General features: G+C 52.5%; 2 protein-coding genes across 3 annotated transcripts in view; one reads left to right on the top strand and one right to left on the bottom strand.

The window, feature by feature from the left end:
- PSMG4 (proteasome assembly chaperone 4) overlaps positions 1–14,640 on the bottom strand; it is a 73,201-nt gene that overhangs the window by 26,174 nt on the left and 32,387 nt on the right. The gene's annotated exons all lie outside the window — the stretch shown is intronic.
- LOC111181312 (tubulin beta-2B chain) lies at positions 5,718–8,777 on the top strand. The gene is made up of 4 exons (XM_022586557.3): positions 5,718–5,899; positions 6,644–6,752; positions 7,007–7,117; positions 7,458–8,777. Exons 1-4 carry the CDS (start codon positions 5,843–5,845, stop codon positions 8,516–8,518), a joined length of 1,338 nt encoding a protein of 445 aa, XP_022442265.1. The 5' UTR covers positions 5,718–5,842; the 3' UTR covers positions 8,519–8,777.

Raw genomic sequence — 14,640 nt, 5'->3', positions numbered from 1 at the left:
CAGGTCGATGGCACAGCATGAGCAGAGACTCAGAGGCGGGGAGAACACGTCCTGAAAGGAGATGGGCGGGCAGGTCCAAGTCTCCTGGGATGTACTGTAGAGGCAGAGGGTGCAGGTGACCCTGGGATGGCAGATCACCCGGGCTGGAGCAGCCTGAACTCTGCGCTAAGACTGTGGACCACGGGGAGTCCGTGGAGACGAATGAACAAGGAGAGCCCGGAGCCAACAGTACTGAGATGCCTCTGACACCACTTTCGGGGCAAAAGGAGGAGGAATGAATGATGAAATTGATACTGGTTTTTAAAATATCTACCTAGTGTCTATGTATCTATCATCTATGTATCTATCTATGTATCTGTCTATCAATCACTGAGAAACTTGGGGCACCATATTAGCATCAAGACAAAAAAGGTGCCACTAGGTATTTCATAGACAGTGAGGAACTAATTCTTTTTTAATTGTGGTAAAACGCACATAAACATAAAATCTCGACCATTTTTACACACACAGTTCAGTGGCATTAAGTCCATTCACATTGTTCTGTAACCATCACCGCCATCCTCTCCGGAACACTTTTCGTCTTGCAAAACTGAAACTCTGTCCCCATTAAACACTTACTCCCCATTCGCCTCCCCACTGGCACCCACCCTCTTACCCTCTGTCTCTATGAATCTGACTACTCTAGGTACCTTGTATACATGAAATTATACAGTATTTGTCTTTTCATAACTAGCTTATTTCACTGAGCATAATATCTTCAGGGTTCATCCATGTCGTACCAGGTGTCAGAATTTCCTTCCTTTTTAAGGCTGAAGAGTATTCCATGTATGTGTAGACCACATTTGGTTTTTTTGTACATTCATCTATTGCTGAACACTTAGGGTTACTTCCACCATGGGCTATTGTGAATAACGCTGCTGTGGACAGGGGTGTACAAATATCTCTTCGAAATTCTGCTTTCAGTTCTTCCGGAGATATGTGAGAAACCAAATCTTTTGATACGTTTCCTCTCTAGTGGTTATTTTGAAAGAGGTAGAGAGTCCTCCCAGAGGTACTCCTAATGCATTATTTTCTTGAAAATGTACCATGAATATGTGGTGGCCACTAAAAAGGAGGCTGAACACGTCAAGCCAAGAGTTCCTGCTCAGAAGGTGACCTGTTTCTGCAGTGAAGACATCGTTAATGGTGACCAGACATCTAAATCCAAGAGGCCAAGGGTGTTACTCTATGTATTTGTGTGCATCTATCTATCTGAATACACGTTTTAATTCTATTTAAGTGGCAAGCAAAGGTCTGGGGCAAATGGTGAGCTGCCTGGATCTCCATGAGCACCAGTGGCTGGGGGACTGGTTTCTACTGGGGGGTCGGGGGGTGGCAGCCCCGCAGTCACATCACTACTACAGCGATCTGTGCTGAAACTTAAAATGGCTCCCCTCCTACCTTCTGTGTGTAGCGTTCATTTCATAAGGACTTTATTTCTACGTTTGTTGATGTCACGGGCTGCACCTGTCAATCTTAGTACGCTATAACGGTCCCATTCAAGGGTGGTTTCTACTCTGCTTCTATTTTCCGCCCAGTCTGACTCTGTGTCACGAGATGCCCGTCCACCCAGGATTCACAGAGCCCGCATCCTCTGGCCTGCCCTCCCCCAGCCCAAGAATCTTACAAACCCCTGATGGCGTAGGGGGCAGGGGGCCGCTTATAAAAGGGAAGCTGTGCCCGGGAAAGCCGGGTCCGGCTCCCTCTGTCGATCTGCAGGACAAAGACGGTAAAGCTCTTCGGTGAAAGCTCAGCGCTCTCAGTCTGGACTGAGGCCATTTTAACCCAGATTCCGTCACCGGCCGTGGGAAAACAGCCAGCCTCATGGCGAAACAAAAGTGAATGTCGCCGCACACCCTGCATTCACGGCCTCGGAATTTTCTCTGCTCATCTTCGTCTTTTGTTACCTGGGTCCCCACAGAGCCCCACGACTGCGGAAGGACGAGGGCTTGAGGCTCCCACCCAGGCAGCCCTTTGATTAAAGAGCCCCCGGGGCAGCTCTGCCGGGAGCTGCTGGCTTCTCACGGGGGGAGGGAAGGCCTGGGAGGAAACGGGGGACAGTGGGACATCAACAGGGGGAGTGACAAAGCTGAGAAAGCACACGTCTCGGCGAGTCCCCTGAACCCTTTCCACTACCCCCTCCCCGCAGTCACAAGACAGGGCTGGACCCCTTCCTAGGCCCAGTTCTCCGGGCATTTGACTCCTTTGCATAAATGTTAGGGTTGGTAGCTTTCCAATATTTCTAGCTGGAGAGCACTGGGACGGGTAAAAAAGGAAATAATGATGGATTTGCAGTCTCTTTCTTTCGATTCCTCTTCATTCATTGGCTAAGTGTCGGTTGCCTAGGAAACCGCGTGCATCTCGGCGGCAGAGTCGGCTGGCAGGCTACCGGGCCTGTGAGCTGTTTATTAAGTGGTGAATGCAAGCAGGCAGTGGGAAAATCCGAAAGCTACGAGTCTTGCAATCTCAGTGTGTGTAAAAACATATATCTTGCTTTAAGAAAACGACGCTTTAAAAATTTACTACCAAATCAGCTATGTAATGTCCCCTTTCTATCAGACTTCAATTAATTAACACAACTCTGTGGCCACGTAAGAGATAAATGCAAAATCACTTGAGAATGTGCCCCTGAAAATACTCTGAAAAGTGTGAGAGCAAATAGGATTTTAATAGCTTAGCGGGTATCTTACTCACCTCAGCCACACAATGCTATTCATAAAATAAAGGTTGAATTTTATTTTACATGTGTAATTTCTACAATGGTCTCAGGAAGCGAAAATTTAGAAATGTTAGTGCATCATTAAAGTTAATAGCATGTAAGTGATGATGAAATATACTGTTCTGACGCCTTCATGTCTGATGTACAACGACCGAGATGGAGAGGAATTGTGTGTAATACACAGACAAAAAGAAACGCTTGGATGCTGGAGGACCCAACTGAGAGCGATTTGTCTTTCTCTTTGAAAGCCCTTCACCAGCCTCTTCTCTGAGAGCTAAGCAGAATAAGGGTGATAAGGGTTGGCAGATAAACTGAAAACTTCAGGGAAAGACTTGGCTGTCATCAACACATCCTTCCGACACAAAACCAGCTCCTTGTGAAAATTAAAATGCGCAGTATCATACTTCCAAGTTGGGGAGGGGCCGTGGAACAGTTAACGAGAATGCCCGCTCGGTAGAGGCGGGGATGCGGGACAGTACCGGCAAATGGTATGAAATGAAGGCAGGCCTTGAGCCCAAAGTGCTGAGTCCTCAAGGGCATCCAGGCTTTCGGAAGGATGAGTTCCACCCTCGCCTTATCCTAAGCCCCTTCCCAAAAAAGAAACCCTGGAGGAAAGGGTCCTTTTATCCACGTAATCTTGAACACGCGTTTCCACGCCGGGCCCTCCGCGGAAATTTGGCGGTGAAACGGGAGCTGAGAAATAAACCGTTAGGTGCGGGAGCTGGTGGGGCTCAAGGTGTCGGGCGAGGAGCTCATCCCCGGGAGCGCTGCGCTCGGCGCCCGGGCGGGGCTCTAGCCGCTCGGCGCGCGTCCACACCAGCAGCGTGTGTGCGGCCGTCGCTTGGGTCCTTCCCGCGCGGCTCGGTCCCACCCGAGCCGCCACCCCCAGGTCCGGGTGCTGACACTAGGCACAGCCCTTTCTGCCTGGACGCGGGCCCCTTGCCCAGGGCTGGGAGCCGGAAGCGGGATTCCGGCCTGAGTCTTGTCTTTAACTTGCTGTGTGACCCCGGGCATCACTCGCCCTGGACGCTTCTGCATCTGTGGGAGCTGGGTTAGTAACTCGGGGTCAGGCGCTGGAGCCCCGCAAGCGGGCATGTGGGCCGACCTTCCGCCCCTCTGCCCCCTGTCCGACCCCTCCCAACCCTGGCTCCGGCCGCCGCGTCTGGGGACCTCTGCCCAGAGCTGCAGTCGGGCACAAGGGGTGTTTGGGGGCGGCTGGGCTTTTGTTCTCTCTGTCTCTCTTTGTGCGCAGGAATTGGGCTGAAAGCCCCCCTTCCACCCCCAGCGGGAAGGGAGGCGATGACAGCTTGCTGACACTTCTGGGAGGGTCTCACTCAACAGCTGCGGGCTGCGCTCCGCCGCGGGAACCCGGCTCATTCGGGCCCTCTCGCCTGAGGATGAAAAGGGGTCACGTCACCTCGCAGAAGACCCGTCAAGGGTCAGGGTGGAGGAGGGGAAGCTTCACCCCCAGAATTGCGGGAGCCAGGTTCCAGCGCGCGCTCTCCTCTCTCTCTCTCTCTCTCTCTCTCTCTCTCTCTCTCTCTCTCACACACACACACACACACACACACACACACACACACACACGAAAACTAACAAAGAGATCAGCTCCTTCTTGGACTCTGTAGAAATTGTGGGTTTGAAGGAGTGTCTGGGCTGAGCCTCTGCGCACGCGTGCGGGAAGCGCCTCGGGGTCTCGGGTGACCTCTACCTCGCGGTGCTGCAGTTTTCAGGCGTGTCCCTCACCCGCAGCAGCAGCAAGAAGGTTGGGGACCACGGGGCCGCCTCGAGGTCCGGCGCCTGATGGATGACGAGAATGTTGGCGGTGGGGCGGGCGATGACCTCCCTTGGAACCCAACCCCTTTCTGGACAATAGATGGACTGAACCCAGTGCTTTTTAAATGCTCAGCTCTGGGAGGGTAGCCCACGCATTTTCCAGCTCTTTGTTCTGCCGCAGCCCCGCCCCCGAACCCCACCCTCTTCCGACCGCTGGACAGTCCACCCCGCGCGGCCGGCCACACCCACCCCATCCACTCCCAAGGAACAAAAGCCGACCCGCGGGGTGGAGGGGCTTGGGTACCAGCCGGGGAGCTGTGGACTCTTGGAGAGGGTCACGCAGGGCGGAGGAGGCGCGGAGGTTGCCCCAGCCATGGATGCTGCCGCCACAGAGAAGGGGCCCTTGGCAGGAGACAAAAGAGAGGACGCGCGGATGTTGGGGGGGGCGGGGCGGAGGGCACCCTGGGGCTCTTGGGCCTTAGGTGTCCAAGGTCACCGCCTTCAGACCCCAACAAACTGATCACACAGGACTTTCTCCTGGGGCAGCCTGTCCTCTCCCAAGACTCTGTGCGACCGAGGCTCGGCCGCAGGACAGCCGTTGGCCTCTAAGCGCTGGGGAAAGGGGCAGTGGTCTCACCAGGGAGGGTGGCTTAGGGGTCTCCGGCCCTGGGCGGAGGAGGGCCGCAATCCTCGCTGGTAGCGAAACCTGCGCCACCCCGCCACCCCTGACACCTGCCAGCACCCGGAGCACAGCGCTCTCCTTTCCGGCGCACCTGACACCCTCTCCACGGGCTCCAGTCCCCTGGCTCCCACCCGTTCAGTGCCAGCTCTCCCCCCAGACACCCGGCCTGCCACCCTGGTCGCCCTCGCGTCGCCGCCCTCCGCCCTCGGTTCCGCCACCCACCCCGCAGTCGCAGGGCCCAGCTTTTCCACATCCTCCCCCCGATCCTAGACAATGCGCACGCCCCCATCCTACCCCCCGCAGCCCCCATGCCTCGCCCGTTCCGCAAGCCTGTGCTGATTGGCCGCGGGCCCGTGGTCCAGCCCCTTGGACGGTCCCTGGGGCCCGGAGCATTACGTCAGCGGGGCCTGGAGAGCGCTAGCCCGAAGGGGACTGGGGAGCTCGGGCTGGGGGCGCGGCCTGCGCGGGCGGCCCCACCCTCCTCGCATAAAAGGCCGAGCCCGCTGGGCGGACGCTCTCAGCCGGCTGGTTCCCGAGCGCGTTCCCGGTGACCCCGCAGTGGGTGTGTAGGCGGACGAACAGACTGACCAGACGCCGACCGGGGCCAGAAGAAGCGAGCCGGCACCATGCGTGAGATCGTGCACATCCAGGCGGGCCAGTGCGGCAACCAGATCGGCGCCAAGGTGGGCGCGGCGCCCGGGAGGGGCCGGGGTGGGGCCGGGGTCGCCGGCCTAGCGCCCTTCGGGGTTGCGGGCGCTAGCGTGGTCCTGAGCAGGCCCGCGGCTCGCCAAGCGCAGACCTTCCCGGCTGCTTTGGGCCGCAGAGCGGGACGTGGGCCCGAGGCGACTTTCGCGGGCCATGGGGAGGAACCTCTCAACTTTCTGCTGTAACTCGTTTGGAATCCCGGTCCCACAGCCTCCCTTTCCTCCCGGCTCTTCTCCTAGCCCGGCACGCAGGCCTGAAGAGCGCGCGGGTGTGTCCGCCGGGCTGTGTGCGCGGCTTTGCGGGCGGGGCCCCGACGCCAGGAGAATCGATTTGACGCGCTCGAACCCGAGTCGAGCTGCGGGGGGAGGGGCGGAGAGCGATCTTCCTGAGGTCTCTGGATGTGCTTTGAACCTAAAACCCCCCTCCTTCAGCCTCCTCCGGTCTCTGTTCCCCTGCCCGCCCCCTAGGCGCCGCTGGGGTCCCTGCGCGTCCGCCCCTCCCCGCCATACCCCCGCCTCCTGCCGCGAGCAGCTGCTTGCCCGGGAAACGCCCAGTTTCACTTCCGTGGCCTTGCAAAATGCAAGCCGTGCGGCTGTGCAGGTCCCGCTGCCTTAAAGCTCCTAGAGGTTGGGTTATCGGAACTGAGATCGGGGATTTTCACTGTGAGTCGCGGCCTCTCTGAGGGGTGGGGCGTGGCTAAATGCAAGCTTTTTGTGTCTCAGTTTTGGGAGGTCATCAGCGATGAGCATGGGATCGACCCCACCGGCAGTTACCATGGAGACAGTGACTTGCAGCTGGAGAGAATCAACGTGTACTACAATGAAGCCACTGGTGATTGCCTTTACCCCTTCCCCTCCCCCCTGGGGACTGACCCCAGGAGTGTGGTCCCAGGGGAGGGTGGACTGGCGGATTTAGGATTCCCATCTTTCCCTGAGGTTTTCCAGCGGGCGCCCCTTTGAGAATCCTGTCATCCTATGTCCTTTGTTTGGGGGAAACAAGCAGCGCCTGCAAAAAGGAAGCTGGTACCAGGCCCTCCTCTCTCGAGCTCTCTGCCTGCAGGTCTGAGTCCTGCTCTGTCCCCGCAGGTAACAAATACGTGCCTCGGGCCATCCTGGTGGATCTGGAGCCGGGCACCATGGACTCGGTCAGGTCTGGACCCTTCGGCCAGATCTTCCGGCCCGACAACTTCGTGTTTGGTGAGTGACTGCCATGGCTGATGGCCTGGGAGGCACATTTTACGCTGGACAGCTCAGGGTGGAGCGGTGTGACGGCCTGAGAGAACGTATAGAGTTGTGTGTTGATTTTGTCTCAGTATACCCTAAAACAAAATGCCGTTCAACCTCTAATAGCCAGGTCCCTAACCCTCCTTATTTATAATCATGTCCACGACCAAATATTTTAATGTCTGGCCATTTTAACGACAACCTGAAATAATCTGCTCGGAGCACTGACTCGCTGAGCTCTATTAAAGGGTTTAGGGAAAAAGGAATCGAAGGCAGTCCTCAGGGACTTATGAAGACTCTTTCCCTCCGGCAGGCCAGAGCGGTGCCGGCAACAACTGGGCCAAGGGCCACTACACGGAGGGCGCGGAGCTGGTGGACTCGGTCCTGGACGTGGTCCGGAAGGAGTCAGAAAGCTGTGACTGTCTGCAGGGCTTCCAGCTGACCCACTCGCTGGGGGGCGGCACCGGGTCCGGGATGGGCACCCTGCTTATCAGCAAGATCCGCGAGGAGTACCCCGACCGCATCATGAACACCTTCAGCGTGATGCCCTCGCCCAAGGTGTCGGACACGGTGGTGGAGCCCTACAACGCCACGCTGTCCGTGCACCAGCTGGTGGAGAACACGGACGAGACCTACTGCATCGACAACGAGGCGCTGTACGACATCTGCTTCCGCACCCTGAAGCTGACCACGCCCACCTACGGGGACCTCAACCACCTGGTGTCGGCCACCATGAGCGGGGTCACCACGTGCCTGCGCTTCCCGGGCCAGCTCAACGCCGACCTGCGCAAGCTGGCCGTGAACATGGTGCCCTTCCCGCGCCTGCACTTCTTCATGCCCGGCTTCGCGCCGCTGACCAGCCGGGGCAGCCAGCAGTACCGCGCGCTGACGGTGCCTGAGCTCACGCAGCAGATGTTCGACTCCAAGAACATGATGGCCGCCTGCGACCCGCGCCACGGCCGCTACCTGACCGTGGCCGCCATCTTCCGGGGCCGCATGTCCATGAAGGAGGTGGACGAGCAGATGCTCAACGTGCAGAACAAGAACAGCAGCTACTTCGTCGAGTGGATCCCCAACAACGTGAAGACGGCCGTGTGCGACATCCCGCCCCGCGGCCTCAAGATGTCGGCCACCTTCATCGGCAACAGCACGGCCATCCAGGAGCTGTTCAAGCGCATCTCGGAGCAGTTCACGGCCATGTTCCGCCGCAAGGCCTTCCTGCACTGGTACACGGGCGAGGGCATGGACGAGATGGAGTTCACCGAGGCCGAGAGCAACATGAACGACCTGGTGTCCGAGTACCAGCAGTACCAGGACGCCACGGCCGACGAGCAGGGGGAGTTTGAGGAGGAGGAGGGCGAGGACGAGGCCTGAGCCCCGCGTGCGGCTGGACGTGGCCGGAGGCCCTGTGGCTGGAGGCCGGGAGGAGAGCGAGGGGGAGGGGGTCCGCGGAAGGAGAGAAGCATGGGCTGGGGTCACCGCGGCCGGGCGCTGGTTCACAGGTGCTCTTCACTGTTGCCCGTCCCTTTTTTTTTTTTTCCTCTTTGTAATATTGATGACATCCGTGTAACATCTGAGATCTTTCTGAACTACTGTTGTAATGGCTAAACTCACATAAACGTTTGTGTCCTAATGGTGTCCTCTTTTCTGTCTCTTTATTATCAATTTAAATGTCACTTTCAGAACACATTATATTGAATCCTTCTTTCAGAAAAGCGAAGGGATGGGTAAAATCTCACATGAATTTACTGTTCAATGTGGTAAAACTGAACCAACCACAATCATACCCAATTTAAGAGGGGAGAGCAATCCGGATTTTAAGATGCCTTCAAGTAAATATGTTAGAGTTGAGAGATGCCTGCTTGAGAGCACACTGACTATTCTCATGGAGAAACCCTACTATACCTTTATTTCCTCTACAAATAGTTACTACATGCGCACAGCACAGAATTCTAAAGCACAGAGAGTGGAAAGAAAGCCTCTCTTCCTCCTGTGTCTCTTGACGCATTTTCTTTCCCGGAGGGCAAGCATTCTCATATTGTTATCTTTCTTGCGTCCTTGCAGAAATTTTCCATGAGTCTTGAAACCTACTGAGATCATTCCCTTTTTCTTTCTTCACAGGTTATGATACCAATACTGTTCTGCTGCCTCTTTTCACTAAACAGTGTATCTTTAAAATACAGAGCGGCCGCCTCCTTTAAATGGATACATAGTATCCATTATGTAGCTGTGCCACATTTTATTTAACCAGTTCCCTACCAATGGACATGTAGGTGGCTTATGCTTTTATCTTATAGTGCCACAGTGAATAAGTTTGTGCACATATCATTGTGTGAAGTTCTCTAGGTGGAATATTCTGTCAAAGGGTATATGATACGGTGACATTTTAAGTTAATGAAATCCCCTGTACTTAGAAATCCCAACAGATTTATAAATTGTTAATAGACTAAAATTCTCAGGCAACCTTTCTCCCAGCAATTATGTTTATACTACGTTACAAACTGTTTGCACATCAACTACCTTTGGATTTACATGAAATTATAAATTCTGGATTATTGGAGAGTTCTACTTTTAATAGGTAAGCCACTATAATTTTCAGTTTGTTGTGTTCCTACCATGCAGCTTTGAAATTTGGGATTTGAACCCAAGCCTGCCTCTAGACTTGAACTCAATCACCAAAGAAGCTGTGGGATTTTAACAAGTGACTTTTAGTAAAGATTATATGCTTCTGTGGGATCAGTTATACTTTGTCAAAATGTGCCAATGTTCTGCCTTAATCCGGGCCAGTCAGCTTCTCATTTTGGGAAGAGAAGTGTAAGTAATAAGCACATGTGCAAAACATATTTACGTACCCCTCTAGGAAGAAAAAACACCAAGGAAACTAGGTTTATGATTTTTCTCTAATTTTTAGACAAATTCAAAATTAGAGAAAATATTACTTTAAATCTGACCCTGTGTTCATTTCATTCTACTTGGTTCTATTCCTACTTAAGTGTGTTTTTTTTTTAAAGAAGAAAAACAAGGAGGAAGAGGAGGGGTGAAGAGGCTGAAGTATGAAAACAGTTTCAAAGAAGAAGTGTGAGCAGTGTCATTCTAAATAGTGTGAAAATAAGCTCATTCTACCAAATGCCCCCCAAGTGGGAATGAGGAGCAATTCGCCTTCTGAATATTATACATCATAAAACTACAGCCAGTGATGCGGAGGGTCAAACGGGTCAGGAACGGGATTCTGCTTTAATTTTCTACATTTAACAATGAACAGGCAGGTGCATTTCCTGCTGAGCTAGTGTAAAGCTTCCAACAACCTCGCTGAAGCGGAACATTGGTTTGAAGAGCTCTGATCACTTGGGGCAGCTGCCAGGGCCCCCTGGATCCGCCCTTGGCCATGCCTTCCCACAACCTGTCAGACACATGATGGGTAACTTTGGAGACGAGAGGGAATCCTGCCAGGTGCCTCTTGGCATCCTGTAAGTGTCCTGCTTCTCTTTCCACCTGTGAGAAAAGAGCTGACAGGAGGCACCCAGCAGGCCCACCTGCCAGCCCCTCGGCACACCCGCACACGCACACTGCCAGGGCTCGCTTCTGCATGAGTGGAACAGGGGTGCCAGACCGACCATCAAGCAGACGCTACAGGGCGAAGCTTTAGAAGCCCATTTGTATAAAGTGACTTGAAATGTACACATAGGAAAACACTGCAAAAGTAGGAAAATGCACAGAATAACAGCTGAATTACGAGATACTTTCTGAGACTGTTACTTTCGTTTGTCACGTTAGCATTGTGTGATGGGATTTAGTAGTGGGGGTGACGGTGACGGTGTGTGTTTTCGACACCATTTCTACAAAGTAATTCTTCCAGCCCTCCCTGAGGTGCCACCAGGAGGACATTCACTTTCTGGTCAGGCATGGTACCCGAATTACAAGACCCACTGGGATGTGATGCAGGATTCTGAGGCTGGGGTTAGGGACGGTGAGCTGGAGTCACCCCAAGCGTCTGAGAAGGAACGGGAACCCCAACGTGCTCCAGATTTGCCTGCACCTCTGCCTCAGCCCTAAGCTGATGACCTAAGCTGAGCTCCCATTTCATCACTAACAGTGTTAGATTAATAGAAATTTGAGCTAAAAGTAACCTGAAGAGGTCATCTAGTTGGACTTCCTTATTTTGCAAGTAAGGAGACGGAGGCTCAGAGAATTTTGTCTCATTTCACAGAACTTTCTGTACAAATCAGATTTTGGACTCTGTTCTTTTCTCTATAGCCGCACCTCCCAGGTCCTGTTGTTTACAAGGCCACACGAGGATCATGAAGGAGGGAAAGAGAAGTGTCCTGGCTTTAAGGAAAAACCCAAAGGTGTCCCTGGGTCCACACTCAACCTTCCCACATGGGCTGGGCACAGGGTCGAGTGTTTTGTCTCTGACGGGGTCAGTGTCAGGCAACGCTGAATCTCCTGATTCTAAAACACCACACATATGTCCTACTGCAATTATGGTTGCAAGAAGAATACTCCATCGGGGGGTACTTATTGTGAAAATGAGTGGGAAGTTCATGAATATTCCTTGGAGTACCGCCTTTTACACCATTTTCACCATTTACACCGCCTTTTACCCCATTTTAGTTGTACCTTGCGTACTACACAACACTACTTGACAACTATAATAAATGCTGATTTATTTCCAGTGTGTAAGAGAAATTCTCTTGCAAGGTCATGCTTTTCTAAATGGCTCAAAGTTGAGCCATTTACTTGAAAACAGACTCATTCATACCTGTGCTTCTTAGAGGCGTTTCCCCCTACCTCCCTGACCCTTCGTGCTTTTCTTAAGGCGTGCGTGCCGACACGTATGCAGAGAAGCTTAGCTTGGTGCAGTCTATTTCACTCGAAATGCTGCATAGTCATTTTTTATTTTTCTATTAACTGAGATATGATTCACATGACACAAAATTCACCATTTAAAAGAGTACAAGTCAGTGGGTTTTAGTATATTCACAGAGCTGTGCAAGTATCACCACTGTGTGATTCCAGAACATTTTCATCACCCACACCCACGTGCCGCCCCTCCCTGTTCCCCTCTCCCTCCAACCCCTGGCAGCCACAAATCTGTCTCTACAAACTTGTCTTTTCTGGACATTTCATATACACGGAATCACACAACATGTGGTCTTTTGTGTCTGGCTTTTTAAATTTAGCATGTTTTCAAGGGTCATCCCTGTTGTAGCAGGTGTCAGTACTTCATGACATTTTACGGATGAATAATATTCCACTGTGTGCATATGCCACCTTCTGTTTATCCATCCGTCAACTGATGGACATTTAGGTTGCTTCCACTTTTTAGCTAGTAAGAATAATACTGCTATGAGCATTCATGCACTTTTTTTGTGTATGTGTGTTTTCATTTCTCCTGGGTATATACCCAGGAGTGGAACTGCTGGGTCACGTGGTATAAATTTATAGTCCTCGTGACTCCACCTAGGGATGTAGATGCCTTCAAGTTTGCCCAGGAGGCCAAGGTGGAATAGAGATCCGGTGAGCCTTAGGGTTTTCGTACTTGTGCATCTGTATAGAGTCTTAGAAACAGAGGGAACTGTAGAGATGGCACATGACTCCATCAGCTCATAAATTAGGAAACTAAGGCTCCAAGTAAGCAATGTCCTCAGGTCACTCTGTCCAGTTGAGGCTGACGTTCAGCTCCTAGCAACAGTGGCTTAGAGTTATTTTTTTCCTCTAACTTAAAACAGTCTAGAGACACCCAGTCCAGGCCCTTAGCTCTACAATACCTTCTTTATGCTCTACCCGTTGCTGCCATTGGCTTTCAAACTCAAGTTCTCCTTGGGCTGCAGGATGGCTGCTGCAGCTCTGGTCATGGTGTCTGGGTTCTTGGCAAGAAGTGGGAAGGAGGGGGGTAAAGAGGCACCTTCTGGCTGAGTAAGCCACTTTAAAGACTTGTGCCAGGAGCCCCCTCCACGGCCTCTGCCTGCATTTCACTGGCCACATTTTTTTTTGCCGTGGGTGCAGAGAGAAGTAGGCTTTTAGACGCGCACACATTATCCCCCTGCCCCCGCCACCAACTCAGAGGTCCTTTTAGGAAGGAAGAAGTGGAGAATGGACACTGGATGGGTAACCAGAAGTTTCTCCCATAATCAGAGCGGGGGCTAAGGAGTGACATTAACCCCGATCTCTTAGCTCCTGCTGCAGGGCTCTCTGCAGACATGAGTTTGCAAAGTGCTTCATGCCAAGAGTTCCCATTTTCTAAAACAGGGAGCTGAAGACTGAATCGAAGAAGATTCTTGATTCACATTCCTGGATCGAAATGTTTACTCCTCTCACGTCAGGACCTTCCTAACTTTTAGTCAACTGGTGACAGCACATACCCATGGCTTCTAGGGAAATTCCTTTCAATGATCTGTAGTGCAGTGGTCATGTCAGCTTGCACCGATCGTGAACGTTTGTTTGGCCAAAGCAGTGGGATTTTTTTTTCATGAATGTGTTCAGTGTGACCTGCACACCTGGTCACTGAGGAGAATGAACCAAGGCGACTTTGGTGAATTGGGTGGGAGGAGAGGGTACAGGGCATACACGGGGCGTGAGCGGCTGGGGGCCACCTGGGTCACAGGGACAGCCTGCCCAGGAGGACGCTGGTACATGCCAGGGAACAATGCAAGTCAGTGTGCTGGGGGGCCAGCCGGGGCAGGGAATCTGTGGGACAGCCACTTCCAGACGCAGCGGAGACCCCGGGGGGACAGCTGAGAGGGACGAGCCTTCGGAGGCTAAGACGGGAAGATTCAAGCCTTGAGAAGGTCAGATCCTTCAAAGATAATGCTCTGAAGAGCAAACTATACTGCAATGAGCCAGAATCAAGACAAGCAACCGTTCAGCTTCTACTTTCCTTTAGATCTCTGGGCGGACAGGCATGATTTAGGGTCTCGTTTACAGGAAACGGGCAGGGAATCAACATTTACCAAGTGCCGACTGCGTGCCAGGAATGTTACTGTGGAGACCACAGTGTAGAGGGGACACAGCTCTCAGTCACGTCATTTACTAACTCCGGGATCTTAATGAGTCACTTCACCTCTGTAAATTCCTTTATAAAACAGAGTCCTTACCCTACTTGTACAGAGGGTTAAAGGACATTAGCTATGTGTAGTGATAAGAAAGTGATGACATATGCAGGATTTATTGAACATGTAGGTTATATATTTGTCTCATTTCATCCTCTCAGAGATGCTGTACAGTTTAGGTGCTTTTCATTGTGTCCAAAATCAATTCAAAATTTACTTACAAAAGGGGTAAGGTTGGGAGATTGTTGGCTCACATAATTTAAAAGTCCAGGGGCAGACCTCTCTGGCTGTCTCGTGGCTGCATCTGGAGCCTCTAAATAAGTTCTCAGAACGTTGTCCTTCTCTGTTGCTCTCCTGGCTCTGCAGTTTTCCGTTGGGTTTCATGCTGCGGCAGGGTCTCCCCACTTGGTGGCTACTTTAGGTTCATTCCACCCTATTCCTAGAGAC

This window comes from Delphinapterus leucas, chromosome 10, assembly GCF_059928025.1.
Source record: "Delphinapterus leucas isolate spDelLeu-1000000601 "Yukka" chromosome 10, BTC_Dleu_Yukka2, whole genome shotgun sequence".
Lineage (NCBI taxonomy): Eukaryota > Metazoa > Chordata > Mammalia > Artiodactyla > Monodontidae > Delphinapterus > Delphinapterus leucas.
The sequence above is the reverse complement of the archived record's forward strand: the minus strand, read 5'-3'. Positions and strand labels throughout refer to the sequence as shown.